Genomic DNA, 17,048 nt, shown 5'->3' on the forward strand with positions numbered 1-17,048 from the left:
GTTTCATGCCGCAACAGTAACACCATGAGAATTCCTGCTATGCAAGGCATGTGACGGATACTGTTGTTAGGAACAAAGTCTTAAAAGAAACAAATCAAGGAATTCTGCCCAAAGCTCAGGCCCCATCCTGTACACTGAGGTCAGACCTTCACCAGCAGCCACTTTCCCATTCCAAAACGTGTATACCTCTGGAACCAAGCAGAAGTGACATCCCAGCCACAGGGCCAGCAACCAGAAATGTTCAGAGCTGCTCTAAGAGGAAAATATTCAAAATCTGTGTACCTCACGTCACTCAATTCTACTGTTTCTTGCCTCTAAATGTCTTCCTTTCCATTAACTACAAGCAATACTGTAAAAAATGCTAAGGTTTTAATGCAAGCTTCTTTTTTCTTCCTGTCATCCTTTCACGCTCAGACAGTGTCCAACACAAGGCAGTTTACCTCACTGCTCCTCTTCCTCCCAGGTGATTACAATCCCCCTGCATCCTTGGCATCTGCTAGAAACCTGCCCACTCCAATTCAGCATAAAACATGAGATTTATCTCCATACTGGAAGTAATATGGATGGATGCGGAACAGCTTCATTTCAGCTCTTAAAATGTGTGCTATAAAAAACCTTCAGTGTGGTCCGGCAGGACTAACTCCAGCTTAAAACCTTGAGCAGTTAATTAAGGAAATGGGCTTAGATGGGGCACTTGGGATGTCTACTTTAAATAAAGAGTCATTATCTCTTATAATCTGCCTCCTACAGCTCGGAAAATTGGGGTAGAGAATGATGCTAAGATTGTTTTGACACTCTGGAAGGATGTTAGAATGCTTTAAATTGAACATTTAAAACTGCTACTCTTTTTGTCAGTTGTGGAGAAGCCTCCTGTAACCTGTCAGGGGCCATGCAACGAGCCCTCTCAAGAAGCAGAGCTGACAGCAGCGCAGTTCCCAGCTTGAGCTCCTTCTCTTCATCTCCCCCCTGTGCACTCTGACAAGACGACGTAGTATGTGCAATCTCCAGTAAGAGAGTTTGTCCTTCCTCTACCTCTGTACAGTCCTTACCTAGTCCCATGCTGAACTCCACAGGTGTCAGGTAACCATTATTGTTCTGTTCCAAGCTGTCAAAAACAGTCTCCAGCTGCTCAAGGGTTAGGGGGAGCTCACTCTGAAGCCTCTGCAGACAAAAAAGAATGAACAAGATGAAAGCATGACTCAAAGCCTTTCCTGTGACTGCTGCCTCGGCTGTTTCCAGCTTTGGCCTATGGTGCTGTGCCCTTTCAGCACTGCCTCTTGGTTAGGATGAGACAGTATGACAGTACACTCTGTTTGAGCACACTGATAAGGTTTTCAGTTAACAAATGATTCAACCAGGAATGCAGAGAGAGAACTTCTGTCTGTCTGCTAGGACTGCATTGTTATTCCACTACAGTTAAGGAACAGAGATTTGCCTTTGGATTACGTGTGTGGAGCACCTGGTGTAAAAGTTTTCCCAAAGAAATTTCCAAATAACTCAAAGTACAGGAAAAAAACCCATCACTGTCCATTAAAAACATAGATTTAGATAAAGCTTAATAAATATTTATTAACATAGGTATACAAACTTAGGCATCACAAAACAAAGTGAGTCAGCAACTAAGCCAGCACTTGTTTACTCAGCAAGACCTGCCAAATATTAACTACAGATGGAGAAAGAGATGGGAAAGGAGGAAAACACTACACAGGTAATCTTCCTGATAAACCACTAAAGCAAAAAGAACAGTGAAAGAGATTCTGTTAACAAACAAAAATTAAAAAAAAAAAAACACACATTGTGCCAATGCAAAGTCATAGATCAGGTCTAACATACTTTTTTTGAGACAAGACTTCAGCTATGACCGAGACAAAAAGAAGTTACACAGCCTTTTTGTGAAGACTGAGACTTCTTGTCGCTGTTTATAGTTGTGTTATTTGGTTTTTAAAATAAACAAAAGATTTTTCTCCCCCAGATTTCCCATCCATTGCATGTTTAACGTTTGTACAAACTGTTGCTTTTTATCTATTTATTTATTTATTATTATTTTCCTTAAAAATTTGGATTTGCAGTCCCACTTGTCCCAGGAACTCCCAAGAGGCCCAAGGCCCTTCCTGGATCAGCTGGTTGGGCAGAGCCCAGCTCCCTGAAATCTGAACGAGACAGGTGTGTGCGCATCCACCTTGCCAAAGGTAAGACGTGCCACATTCTCCTCTTTCCTGCCACTCGTGAATTCACAGCTCCTCTCTCACCTGCATGTCCAACTTGGTGATAAAGCCCTTCTCATCCTTGTCACAGAGCTGGAAGAGTTCCCTCGCCTTTTCAAGCATCTCCACCTGCACGTCCTCCATTTCGCTCATTTGGCTGGAAGGAGAAGCACCAGAAGCCACTTCATCTTCCTCGTCCCCCTCCTCTTCTGCTTCCCAGTGGACGCATCCCAGGAGAGATCTCCTCTGGTTCTCCATCTTTTCAATGTCCTTCGCCCCAGGGCAGGGGAAAATGGAAGAGCTGTGGGGCAGGAAAGAGAGAAACCACAGTCAAACACGACCCTCTGCTTCTGACCCACACACCACCTAGTTACACACCATGCTGGTCTGAAAGAACCAGACGTGTACCACAATTGCAGGCCAGGACAGAGGCAGTGATGAGCAGCGAGGAGGATCTGTGCCTGAGATGGAGGAAAGAGGAACAGGAATGCCTCTCTCAGCTCTCTCCTGCCCAGACCTACAGCTGACCATCCACTTCTGATGTTTTCCCGTGAACACTTCCCAAATACTAATTCCATCCTCTTTCATGTTATTACAGCACACGCACAAAAAAGGTCAGAACATTCCTACACTGGGATATAAGATGGGAAAAAAACTAATAAGCTGGGCACTCCTGCCCCTTTTGCCTCTGCTTTGAGAGTTCAAAAGCAGAATTTTAATCTGAAACGTTCACATTTGTAGGAAGGAAACCACACAATTACAGAGACATTTCAGATGCCAAAGAAAATAATTCTCATTATTTACAAGTACCCAACACAAAAGGGCTAAGCACCCCTCTAATAAGCACAGTCCTGGGGCTGTAAAGATGCACACAGCACATCCCCACGCCAACCCACCTTCCGACTTACTGCTCACACTTAACGCGCTCCAGACAGCTTTTCTTCAGCACCAGCGCCACATTTCTAAGCCTTGCTGCACTGCTTTGAGCTTCTCCTCTTGCAGATCCCTGCTCTGCATTGCAGGGCAGAAGTGAGCTGTGCAAGCAGGCTGCGAGCAGATTTAAACACAGCACTAGCCAAGACAGCTTGGCTCCTTTTGTTTTCGAAATCACCAAGAAATTAACAGCCATGTGCAGATGCCATGATAACAAGCAACTTAATTCTGTTTGTACTCTTAATACGCTGGGATGATAAAGAACACGACGGCCTGGAAGAATGTCACATGCAAGACCTGCATGAAACTAATACAAAAGGAGAAGGTGATTATGTGCCGTGCTATGTGACTCCATTCATTACTGCTGGTCCGTGAGCCAGAGGGTTGTTCTGCTTCAAAGAACGAGCAGAATGCTTCACTCCCCCTTTCAAATGGGTAATTTTGCACGGCATCCGTTTAGTGTCACTTGAAAACATATTCGTTTGAAACTCTGCAGATTTCCTGTAAGTTGGTGCTATTATATGTTTCTAGTCAAGCAGTCACCCCTAGAAAGCAACAGACACAGAGCTGGGCCCATGCTTTGGGGAATACTGTAAGGGAAAGAGGGAAGAAAGAGGTGGTGAGGTGGTGGTGGATAGAAGTCTTTCACTCTTTCTTCAAATAAACCCTTCTGTTTAAGCTTCCTTGTATTACTGGGCCAACAGAACAAAAGGTGGAGGCTAAAGCCTGATTCTACTCACTTAGTGGGCAGCCATATTGCTGCCAATGGCAAATCTGTACGTGTTAGAAGTCAGAAAGAAACAGAAAGAACCTCAGCTTCCTCCTCATACTCCAGTAAAAGTTACAGAATCACAGAATCACAAGGTTGGAAACGACCTGCAAGATCATCTAGTCCAACCAAAGTTGTAAAGTTAGACCTGAAAGAAAATAAAAAAAGAGATCCAAATATCTTTATCTTTTATTACAGGTGACGATGGTGAGTCAGACAGCCCCACCAGTGAACTGTATTTATTGGCTGTCACACGTCGCCTTGCTGAACCCTTCTGACAGACCCATTTCTTCCACAAGTGCACTCAAAGCAAGAGCTGTGACAAGAATGAGGACAAAAAGAAAAAAAAGGAACAGAACGTGAAAAAGCACAAAAAAGAGATACATTTTCTAAAACTTCCCTCTAGATATCTAAGAGGGGCTGATGTGTCTCAGAAGTAAAGATCTTACTTCTTTGCTAGGAGCTTCATCAACTTGTATTTCAAAGGCCAGAGCAACCCACGCAGATGATGACTCTGCTGCAGCAAACAAAAGGTTGTACAAGGAGGATGTTCTGTTCTCCTCAGAATCATTTGCAAGCTGAAATTGGAAACATGATATCTCTACTTCTAGCACTTCCCCACTTTATCAAAAGCCCAACCGAATCATAGCTCCCAAGCATTAGCAATGGTAAAATCCTCTTCATTAGAAGAGCTGGGAGCCTGACGTGGACAAGAGTCTGAAAGGATTTGACTCACTCTTGTAAGAGACCAACCCCATTAATTCAACATTCAGAGCACAGAGTCTCTTGTTCAAGCTGCTCGGAGAGGCCCGAAACCAGATGTGGCTCTCAGTGGCGAGATGGCACTCGTAGAGGAACAAAGTTGCAAACATGAGACAGCCTCAGCAAGCAAAACATATGGCAGCTCTCTGATGGGCTCCTCCCCCAGGGTCTCCAGCTGTTCATCTCCATCCCCATGGATGGGGCATTGCACAGTAGAAATGCCGATGAGAGGTGTGAAGCAGATCTCATCTGACCTGCCCCAGTTACAGTTAGTTGCTGCAAACTGCTGAGAAGCTGCTCTATCAGCAAGATGCAGAGTATCACTGAAGGATAAAACTGAAGGAGACAGAAGAGACAGATAGGTACAGGCACCTAATGCTTTTGGTCAGCCAAACCTGCCATGTTCCACAGGGAGAAGTAATCAAGTCACCTCCCAGTGGCAAAGACCTGTCAGAACTCATTTCTCCAGCTGTCACCTCACAGAACTCATTTCTCCAGGTCCCATCTGGCAGGCAAGACAGCCAATGAGACAATACCAGTTAGGCATTTCCACACACATCTTAGGATCACGGTAGTGTCTACCTTTTAGGCTATTAATTCCCATCACCACAGCATCTGCATTGGGTCACAAGAAAGCCCATCCAGCCCAGACTAACAACTCTTTTCCAGGGTGTGGGAGATCTACTAAAAGATGGAAGTGTTTGAGACCCAAAAGCACCAACGAGCTCCAATTGCAGGGAACCACCTCCGCACATCACATTCTACAGCTCACTCTTCCCTCACAGTCAGCTCTGGTACTGCACAGTCCAGATTTGAGCAGATATCAAGTGTACAAAAAACCTGATATGGAGCTCAAGAGAGAAAAGACAGTCCTTAGGATCTGTGGATTACAACAGCTACCACCCGTCACGGTGCGTGCTGGGGCCCAGCATGCAGAAATTCATTTGCACCTAGAAGACAACCTTCCTGGTGTGCAGAGCCTGCAAAGCAAACAGATCATCTTGGACAAAGCACAGGAGGAACTTGACTGCCAGTAAGGATAAGGAACACCAGGTGCTTTCTACACAGAGGTAACTCAGACCAGTTTTATGTGCATATTTTAACCTCTCTAGGCATAAACTGTAGTTTGTCTTGTGCAAAGTGGGGCCAGAAAATCAGCTGGATCTGCCAGGCAAGACCTTCAGCTGGGAAATTGCAAGATGAATCTTAATCGTGACTCAATGTGCTATACAGCCCTGGGCAAGGCATGTCACCTGCCCATGCTGGCACTGTCAACCCTCCAATTTGAATCCAATTCTTGTAACAGCTGGCTCTTTATTTTAAAATTCTATTCCTGGAGACTGATAATTACTTGTGAAACTCAAACGTCAGAACAGTTTCAAAGCCTCGTAGCTTAAAAAAAGAAACACCTGAACATAGAACTTGAAGGGTCTGCAAGTTTCAGCAAACAGAAGAATGAACACAAGGTGCAATTCCTGGAAAGTGGAAATACTGTTTTCAAGATAGTGTTACAAGGTCATGGTTTCCAATTTATTCTCTCTGAATTCTTATTAGTGTAGCAGCAGAGCTAAAAAGGTAAAGAAAAGTCATGACTCAAACACCACCAACAACCAAGCCCTTATCTGTGACCACGAGCACCGTGTGCACATGACAACTTCGGGGTTTCTCTCAACCTGATGAGGAAAGGAAAGTGGGAAGCACGGCCAAACTCTGCACAGCTGGTCCTCAGGTGACCTCAGTCACAGGCAGGGCACTGTACAGACACTGAACACACAGCATTCCTAGCAGTCCTGCCAGACTGCAGCACAATGAACCTACAGTGAACAAAGGAAAAACTAAGGACGACTGGCTAAGTGGCTTACCAGGATTCTGGTGCAAGGCCAATGCTTGGGGTCTGTAGAGCTATAAAGGAAAGCAGGTTTTTGTGTTCCTGTGCTGCTGCATACTTGGTGACGCTGTGGTAGTAGGGATTCATGAAGAAGATTCCTTCTGGGCATATAGTAGGTGTCCAAGGGGCACCACAAAACAAAGAAAACAAAGCGGTCAGATCATCACTGGAAATTTCCCAGAGGAGATCCTGCACATCTCTGCCTAAGGCAACATTATTAGAAACATAAAAACCCCACCCTGGTACAAAAGCTGAACGCATAAGCCGGTTGCTGAAACAGATCGGAAGGACACACACCCATGAGAAAGAGTTACACAGCACTGAAGGGAGCCACAGAAATGACAGAAAAATGTTTTAAGGGGGCAGTGAGGTGCCACAGGCTGGGCCACATGCTCTCCAAGCTGCTTTGCAGGATCAGTCCCAGCCAAGGAGACCACGCAGCAGCAAATACAGGCTGATACAAAAGCACTTAAGGAATTCAGAGGTGTCCTTCAGCTGATTGCACTTTTGATGCATACACCAGATGAGGCAGACTTGCTCCCACATCCCAGAGGATGTTACACAAAGAGAGGAGAAGAAGGGCCATGGTGAGGTGCTCTTGCAGCAGAAGCCTGTTGCTCCAGCCCACAGCAGACACAGAGCAGGAGCACACCCAGACCACAAAATCATAGAGTCACCAAGGCTGAAAAGACCTCTAAGATCACCAAGTCCAACCATCGACCCACCCCCGCTATGCCCACTGATCACGTCCCTCAGTGCCACATCCACACGGTTCCTGCTCATCTCCAGGGACAGTGACTCCACCAGCCCCTGGGCAGCCAGCACCACCACATCACTGCTCTTTTGGAGAAGAGATAATATCCAACCTGAACCTCCCCTGGTGCAACTTAGAGCCATTACCTCTTGTCCTAAAGATACTGAAGCACAAAGTGTTTGCTCGCTCATGGACTAGAAGCATTAGTCAGGAGCAGCTGTGTAACAAGGAGGATTTAAAAGAAAAGGGCAGCAAGAGCTTATGGGCTCTTACATCACTTTGAATCAAACATCTGCCAGTTGCTGTTTACTCTATCTTCCCTTCTCTCCTGCTCTTTTGAAAGCCGGTAAGGCTTTCAAAAACAGTAAAAAAAAAAAAAAAAAGAAAAAAAAGCACTGTAAGAACAGTGCTTCTTGTAGGACAAACACCTCTATAGATGAGTAGGCTCTCGGATTTTATAGCACTGTGAGATTCAGTGATCTCACATATTTACTCTGACCATCATTACTTACACATACTTATAACACATACCCTCATTACACGCAAAAAGCACGTACTGGACTGCATTACAGCCAGACAAGCCTCTCTGATTAGGTGAATGTAAAGGAGAAACGAGCCTTGCCAGAGAACACTGATCTCCATGTCACACATGCTTCCATGCAGGCTAAATTTCCAAGAGTTGCTCCAAGACACTGTGCATTCATTTGCTGGAAATTGTTGTAAAAAGCTCTGCCACAGCTTTCCCTGAGAAGGCTGGGAGAAAGCAGGAAGAAAAGTTCCCTCTCAGCATACTTTGTATAAAATTAATTTTAATCTTTCCCTTCTTGTAGGAAATTCGCTTCCATTGTTTGGGATCTGTTTGGGTGGTTGTTGGGTTCTCCCTTCCCAAAAGGAATGGCAGGAAAAGAAATACATTGAAAAACTAGAACAACATCAATTGTTTTATAAGGTTTTTTTTCTTTAAAAGTTAAGAGAACCCATACACACCCTGGGCTGTGAGCCTGCAATCAGGTGTAATATCTGGTACACACTCTCTCTCTCTTTTAATTGCCTCCACTTGATTGTACGCCTTTAAGGAAATAGGAACGAATCCAGGAACCTTTGTGTTGTTTATTCAGTGGGAGATTAGCCCAGTTTGATAGCTTTGAGCTAACCCACACTGCACTATCGACAGATGACTTCATTATGGGACATGCCATCAAGATAAAGAGGTATATCCCAGAACCATGGACTGCTGGAATGGGCTCTGTCATGTTGAGCAGCGTGTTCAACGACGTACTCTGCTGCTTTGCACCATTTCCCTCAAAGATCAGAGAGAAATTCTTCTTTATGACTTACCATACCAACTTGCTGAACTTTGTCAAAGAAATCATGCCACAAAGAAACCCACTGCACGAAGACCCTACGCCCCTATCTGCACAGAGAAGCTGGCACCAGTTCTCCATTTCCAGCCGTGAGTGCCATGAACTTCTCAAAGCTGCACTCATCACTGCTTTCTGAGCTTCACAATTCAACAGCACAACGGAAAGCAGCGACACACACCAAGAACTATCAGAGCAACCCCTCTGCAATAGACAGGTATCCTCGCCATCCCCAAACAAGATCATCTCCCCCAGAAAGTGCCACAAAGGCTCTGTCTCTGTAGCACCCACACACCATTCCTCAGCTAGCACAAACCAAGGACACTTCACAGCTGTCCCACTGGCAGCGTCACAGTGCTGGCACTGCAAACACGGAGGGCGTGTGTTTGCTCTGGAACTGCTCCTGTTAATTGGGGTTTTGGCTTTGTTGGCTTGTTTGTCTTGGGGAGCGGGAGAGAAAGCATCAGTTTTTCCTCTAACAATATTTGGGCCCTGAGTTAATTCCCAGCAATTAAAACCAAAATCCGAACCACATTTTTTCCATTAACATCTAATGGTCTAGGATGTGTCAATGTAGCTAGCATGCAGCAGATTTTCCACAAAATAAAGTAAAGCCTGCAGTAAGACATGACAAATAGCAACAGCTAGTTTAGAAACAACTCATTTTTACAAATTCCTTCATTTGAAAAGGCTAACAAGTTTTCTTTTTTTTTTTTTTCTTTCTTTTTTTAATGAAACAAAACAGAACAGGGCAACATCTCAAACAGTGCAACACTAGGATTTATCTCACATACCACAAAGGCAGAGGAATGGAAAAACCCCACAGTATTATGCCCTTTGGCATCGAGAAGAACTCATTGTATTTCCAAAGACTGGAGATCATTCTGCACATCCACAAAGGACACAATTAGCTAGGAGAAAGTAAATATCATTCACTTAGTCAAGTAGAAAAGGCCCTGAGCAGTATCAGATTTCCTGCTGATGCCACTGCTGTTAATGTTCTACCACAAGTATGTGGTTGCTAGAGGACAGGAGCAATCCACTCAAGAACTGTAGTTGAGAAAGATGGGATTTTTTAATTGCAGAGAGATAATATAGCCTTTATTCACCAGCTGAGTCCTCGTAACAGTATTGCGAAACTGAAGGCACACACTGCTCTGAGTACAGCAATTAGTAGAGAAGTTCCATGTGTTTACATCAAGTATGCTCTCCACATGTGCTCTGCCCTATCGGTGATACCTACAGGCAAGGCAGGAAGAGAAGATGTAGGAAAAATAGGTAAGAAGACAGAGGACTTGGCACTCACCATCAGACATGTTGGATTGCTTCCGATTTGAGCTGAAAACCAAGCAAGGACTGCCCCATCAAAGCAGATCCCCTGACTCCTCCTCTACTCCCATGGCTGCTTGGCAGCCAGCAAGGCCCTACAGAAAAGAAGCTTCAGGCCTAAGGTGGCATTCAAAGCTCTGCAAATAATCTTTTCAGGAAATGACACAAGTCCACAGCAGCTCCTCAGCTTGTTGAACTGAACATCACCAGTGACTGCCTCAGAGCTGCCTCACCTGCCCCTTGAGCAAAGCAAAGCGTGTGCAGAGCAGGTTGTACCTGCAATAGCAACCAGAAGCCAGAGCGGTCCCACCAGATTCATGCCACCTAGCCATGCCAGGTGCAAAGAACAGAAGTGAGGAAAGAGCTACATCTTCATTGATCAAGATCCCTGATCCGGAAATTAATGGTACACAAAGAACAACTGACAGCCTCGTGCAGTCCAGAGCTCCCAAATCACACATGGATGAAACACCAGACCACCCAGCCCCCTTCTGAAATAGGAATTCTACTGCTGGATAGAGCACCCTCTCACACTGTGTACTGAGGAATTTTGAGAGCAATTTCTCCTCCACCTGAGCCAGCAAGATCTCTGTGGCACCTGAACAGCACTTATTTAGAGCTACAGCTGCAGGGGGATGCATGAAGTTAAGCCTTTTTTCCTCATCTCCAGCGTCTCTTGAGAACTGGACAAGAATGATCTCACCACTGTGATTGCTTCTGGCTTGCAAGCTGGCAACAGGACAGTGAGAGAAGTTTCACCTCACTACAGTGAATCTTCAAGATGCCTTAAGGGATTAAAAAAAATACATAAAAAGCAAGATTACTCGGCAGGAATGAGCAGGGAGAAGGTTTCTAGACAGCAATTCCCCAGAGAAGCCTCTCTGCAGCTGCTGCTCCATCGGTTTCACCCACGAGCAACATATGGGAGCCACGGACAGTCTGACCTTTCTGCAAATGTATTCAAACAAACACAGCTGAGGCAGCTGGGTGAAGCCAATCATGAGAAGACAATTAACCCGATCTCTGCCTCACTGAAATGGCCGCAGTACCACTGTACAGCGCTCGGTTACCTGTCAGTGGGGATCCTCCCAGCTAACAGCAGCAGGCAGCAGCACTTGAAGCAAACTCAGAAGCTGATGCTGTCTGAGAGGTGCTTAAGCTCAGCTCCCTTTGTTTAGGTGCTCTGTCTGCTTGGGAAAATGAAAATTACTGAGGGGAAATCTTCCCTCCTTTGTTGAAAGCTGTGGCCAGGTCAGAAGCCCACAGCAGCAGCACTGACACGGGCTGCAGAAAATAGGGGGTGAGAGCGTAGGTGAGGTGGTAGAAAACTTCCTAACAAATGTTTTTAGAGACAAATTCTGTTTTCACAAAGTATTCAGGAAAAAAGTCCTTAGTATTCAATCCAACCAGATGAGTACAGCTGGTTGTTTACAGAAAACACCACGATCACACATACTCTAAGAAGTACTTTTTCTCTCCTTACTCCTGACAATGCAATGCAGCCATAGCAGTGGTATTCTAAACCCACAGCTCCAAAACCAACTGGTCACCAGCATAGGTTAAACAACCTGCAGAACTACATCAAAATGAGAGCACATACTTTCAGTTCAACACTTGCAAAGACACTGGGTAACCCAACCTGAAAAATTCACCACCTGTTAATCAAGCATCTCCAACTCCTCAAAGCCGATCCCTGCATTCTCCCTCTGCCACAGGAAGGCAGGAAACCAGAACAAAAAGTTCCTAGGCAGAAACTCTGCTGAGACTCAGCAGCTGTGACCTCCTCCAGCCTTCCTTCCCTCAATTCCTCCTCCAAGAGTGACTTTCCATTCCCTACCAAGTTCCATAACCCCATGTTTTCTCTGTGGCTGTCCCCAAGTACCTCCAGGAGCAGGATGGTTTTGCTTCCCTTCCCTGAAGCCAGCAGTAGTCCACACCAAAAAGCGAAGGAAGAAATAACACTGCCACAGTACACAGAGTATCTGAGCAGGTCCGGGCAGGAGGTGTGGTTTGCAGAGCTCCCACTGCATCCCGTCCCCTTTCCAATGCAGGCTGGCTAGCAGCAGTCAGTGCAGAAAAGGCACAAGGAATGCTGCCATTACATCCCCAGGGTAAATTCCTCATAATCCTGCTTCATGCACAGCTGTGAAGGGGAAGGGCTTGTTCCTAAGTTGCCTTAGGCAAGAGGGGAAGAAATGGGAAGGAAGCAACAATCTCTCATCTGTGCTGTAAGGTCACATCAGCACAGCTGGAGCTCCGCGAGGCAGGCATGCAGCTTGCTGTCCACCCCACTTCAACAAGAGCAGGGCTGGAAACTGTCCCTGTGAGTCCTACCTCAAACCTGATGCCACTGACTTGTTACTGCACTGCTTGTCTCACAGAGAGAAGCAAGAAAGCATAGGGAAAAAGAGAGGTAAACCAGGATCCTCCAGCTGGCATCTGGGGAGCAGAGACTTCATTAGGCTGCAAACAGCAGAGAGAGTAGCTCCCAGGAGCAAGATATGAAAGATCTGCAAGAGGCAAAAGTTAAGATGGGACATTCCTCACACAGTTTTCTTCCACTAGAGAAGGGCAGCAAGAATGACCACGCACTCTTCCGGGCGGGCTCTGGCTGCATAGTCAAAGCAAATAAAAATCAGACCAAGTGCGTTACCTGCCTCTGAGCAGGGGACTGTACTCACCGTTCTGTTTATCGTTGCTGCAGAGATGCTTAACACTGACCTGTGGTCTCAGCCTGCACACCTCGTGTCAGCTGGGATGCTGCTAAGCAGCACAGAGAAGGAAAAGAGCTGCCCTTCTGTGCCTCACAGCCTGCCCTGCCTCTCATCTCCTCCTGCAGGCCCTTATAAAGCTTCTCCAAGTACTGACCGCAGCAACGAGCTCATTGAACAAACAAATAAGGTGTTCTGGAGCCACTTCAATGAACCTTTAGCACTATGCAGGTAAAGGTCAAGGAAAGCAAAAACTTATGGTTCCCATAGAAATGCTAATCCAACCATACTGTGTATCCTTTGTATTTAACGGTACACAGCTGAAAAGAAAAAGCCTTCATCCTCTGATGCCAGGAAGGTTTTGATTTAGCAAAGACACTCGACTACCACCCCCCCCCACACTCCTTTATTTTTCAGAGAAGTGGATTTACAGATCAAATTGGATTAAAACAATCTTAGCATCGTTACAGCCTCCCTAATACTTCAGGAAGCAGTGAGGGCTCTCAAGCATGATTACAGACTGAATGCCGTGTGCCCAACCTGAACAGAGGAGAGGGACCCAGGCGTCAGAATGGGGTGAGTCACCAAACCACAGTCTGCCCTGATCCTGTGCTTGGGTGCAGCAGGGATGTGGCAAGGAGAGAGGACAACCAACAAATCCCTACACATCCAAAAATAATGCTTTTTATGGACTTTGAACTTTGAAAATAGTTACATGTACAGAGCTATTTCATTATAAATTTATCTTTTTTGAATAATTAATGTACCAGAGTGGTTTATCTTTCTAACATTTTCTAGATGCCTGGAAAGTGTCAAAAGATCATGCACTGTCAAAATCAAGTCCATAAAAAGTGGATAATTAGTCCACTGCTACCTGCTTCTTTGATATCCCTTTGAAGGATATCAATTTAAATACCTCCTGCCTAGGATCCCAGCTGAACAAGTTTGCAAACAGGAGAGGAGCAACTTCATTCACCACAGGAAGGTGGAGGAAAAGGAAAAACAAAATGAAGAGAAGTGTGACATGTGCACATGTAGATTTTTTTCATTTGAATATATGCACTGCACACTTTTTTCCATGCTAATATCATTCAGTGAATCTTTTGAGCCAGTGCTGTATTCCGCTATATTCTGTCAGAGCAGTTCTCTCCCTGCTGCAGAAGCAGAGTTTGCTGAATGCAGTTTCTCTTCCTGTGTGCAGATGACATGGGAAGAGAACAGTATGTACAACTCAACTGGATTAGTGGTATGCATTCAAAACTGTGCCTGAAGTGCAGGAAACTGCTGAGAGTAAGGCTGTGCAAGTACAGAAAGACAGGGTTGCTTACTTCCTTACCTGGGGGGTCTATTCTTCAATACCAAGGACCCATCAAGAAGAGTCAGACCCATAACGATTGCCATACATCATAAGGGGAAAGCAATACCCAACCTCAAGCTGGTGAGAACTCTTTATAGGATCACCATGAATGATGCACTGCCTCGTTAACCTCTCTCCAGCATAAATCTGTGTATTGCTGTGCTCTCTGACGAACCTCTGAAATCTTATCTTTATACTTTACATAAAACCTGCACCACTCTGCCCAGCATGAGTAACTACAAGTGGTGCTTTTGCATGCAGCAGCTTAGAACAAGCAGCCAGATTTGCATAGGAAGCAGAAGATGTTTTGTGCCGTAGTTAAAGCATTAAACCAAAGGGTTTTGTGCATCTGTACTGGAGCAGAGGATTACTCCTCAGGTTTCACATCTAAAGGGCAGAAACATTGCCAGCTCTTGTAAGAGGTAAAAAGGGTGAGGAGGAATGAAGGGAGCTCTCGAGCACAGAAGCAAAGTGTGAAATGGAAGAAACATGCATCTGCAGGGACATCTGCATTCTTTATCCCTCCAATAAATTTGAATTCCTTTCCAAGCTCCCATGATATCAGGCAGAAGGGCACAGCTCAGGACAACAGACCCTTTGACCTCCAAGAATTGGGGAACTGAAGAGAGGGACAAGCCCTTAGCCCTGCCAGACCTTCATGGCAGCTCAGAGGACACCAAGCTCTGCAGACCCATAGAGCTGCAGCACCTCCAACCCCAGCAGACAAACATGGGAGCTCCCAACTCCATGCCTTCTGCTTGTAGAGCAACCTGATGGCCACTCCTCCACACTCACCATCCCCTTGGGCACAAACACATGTACCTTCCCTCTGAGGCTCCAGTGTCAGGGCTTCATGTCTTGGAGAGGAGAGGTGAGGTCTGGTTGCTCCTCCAGGCTGCAAACTCAGCCGTGCCTGCCAACGGGAACAAGGACTCGGTCACACTGTGTCTTATCTCAGTGATGACGCCTACCTTCCTCCTTGGGCAAAGCTCAGCAGCTGCCCAGGAGAGCAGCTGGCCCAATGCCTGCTACCAGGTCTCAGCCTCAGGTGATTCACAGTGGAGAGGGATGGACAGCTCTGCTGGCCAACCCGTCCCACCTGAAAAACAGCATGGGTATTTGCATTTAGTCCATATGCCCGGGTTAAGTGCAAGTCACTTTGAGCAATATTTACACATCCCATTCCCTCACCTCAGCTCCTCCCAGCATAGCACACTGCTCACTTTCTCTGAACACAGCCCTTGTAGCAGGTAAGGCTCAGCCCAGCTCAAGTCAGCTGAGAGTCAGACCATAGCGAAAGATCTACCGATGCCATTCTGACAGTACAGTCACCTTCAATTCCAATCCTCAGCAAAGGAAATTGTTTTCTTCATGTGGGAACAGTGGGTAGCTGAAAGAACTGCTTTGACTTGAAGGTGGTCTGCTGAAGGCTACAGAATCATTAGATTGGAAAAGACCTCTAAGATCATCCAGTCCAACCTCCAGCCCAGCCCCATCATGCTGGCCATGTTCCTCAGTGCCACATCTCCACAGATCCTGAGCACCTACAGGACAGTGACTCTACCACCTGCCTAGACAGGCTGTGCCAATTCTCCCTTCCCAGGGGCTGGACAGTGTGCAGCCATAACAGGATTTCCGCCAGCTTTGTTTCCCTGCTTTCAGGGAAGCACAGTAGATAGCAAAGGCAGCGCCATGCAGTTGCAATCAGCTAGCACAGACTTCTGGAAGCTCCCTGTACATCCCTTCACTCAGCCTCACACGCTTCTCTTCACTGCTTTACTACATCCTAAGCATGGGTCACTGACACTGCATAGTCTGTGTGACATATCTGGGCAGCTGGCATTTTTTTTCTTATGCCACAGAGATACCAGTCATCTGATGCCACCATTGTTGATTCTTTCCCTTAAATGTCTGTCTGATGATATGTAAATATGTAAGGCTGACAGACATGAGCACATGGCACGAGCAGAGCACAGTGTGCTTCATCTCGCAGCAGAACATTTAGTGACCCAACCTCAGCACTCCCCATGCAGCTGCACAGGTCAGGTTTGCTTGGCAAAACTATAATTAGAGCCACACATAGGGAAATCCATCAAAAGTCAGCAAGAAAATTAAAGCTTTAGGATGCAGAAAGGGGAAAAGAGAAAGTGCTGGAAAAAATATTGAGAAAAGCAATGACAGCAACACTGTGCATCTCCCCTCGGAGCTGCTGGGCCATGCACTACCTTAGAGGGAGCACAGTGACAGAGGACAAAGCCTCACTGATTGCTTCAGTACTGCTCCTTGGATGCTTCAAAATGGGTCATTCTGGATTCCGATGTCTGAAGCAAAACAAGTGTTTTAAAACTTTAGTCCTTATGCAGACAGCAAGCAAAGGCACTGGCAAGAGCAGGAAAGACATTGCACAGCTCCGTGAAGAAAACAGAAGTACTACAGCTGAAACCTCTTATCACTGCCTCTAATGTCAAGCTGAGCTCGTGGGAGCAGGCAAAGAGGTGGGAGGATTCCATCTCTAGCACAGCCACATCGAGTCAAAAATATTTAGGCAGGGAATAATACGTGAGCTGCATTATGGAAACCCATCCTGGTTTACTGCACATGGGGATCAATATCTGCAAAGCTCTCTGACCATGAAGAACACTGTGCTGGGAGCTGTGTCCATTTGATTTATGTTACTTGTCTACTGAACCTCATCCCATCAGGTCACTCCTGAGGCAGCCAGGATTACAGCACTGCCTGCGTGCTGCTGAAGACAACTGCATGTGGACTCCTCGCCTGCAATAACATCACCAGATCAAGGCACGATACAGCCTCAATTCACAACACATATCAAACTAGGTTTGGGAGGAAGAAATCTTTTCATTTGCCAGATCAAACTGCCTGGAGAAAGGACAGCCAGGCTGATTCCCTATCAGACCTAGAACAGAGGGTTTCCATAGCTCTCAGCAGACAGATACGCTCATACGTATACAACTTTATG

General features: G+C 45.9%; 1 protein-coding gene across 1 annotated transcript in view; it reads right to left on the bottom strand.

The window, feature by feature from the left end:
* Positions 1 to 15,000, bottom strand: part of CRACR2B (calcium release activated channel regulator 2B) — a gene marked incomplete at its 3' end in the record, with an annotated part of 35,965 nt that extends 20,965 nt beyond the window's left edge. Inside the window, exons 1-3 of the mRNA XM_079536934.1 lie at positions 14,885 to 15,000; positions 2,250 to 2,505; positions 1,050 to 1,161 (exon numbers count right to left, since the gene is read on the bottom strand). Coding sequence (XP_079393060.1) covers positions 1,050 to 1,161; positions 2,250 to 2,462 — 325 coding nt within the window. The 5' untranslated portion in view covers positions 2,463 to 2,505; positions 14,885 to 15,000. The remainder of the gene's footprint in view (positions 1 to 1,049; positions 1,162 to 2,249; positions 2,506 to 14,884) is intronic.
* Positions 15,001 to 17,048: the final 2,048 nt, after the last annotated feature.

This window comes from Tetrao urogallus, assembly GCF_951394365.1.
Source record: "Tetrao urogallus genome assembly, chromosome: 6".
NCBI classification, from domain to species: domain Eukaryota; kingdom Metazoa; phylum Chordata; class Aves; order Galliformes; family Phasianidae; genus Tetrao; species Tetrao urogallus.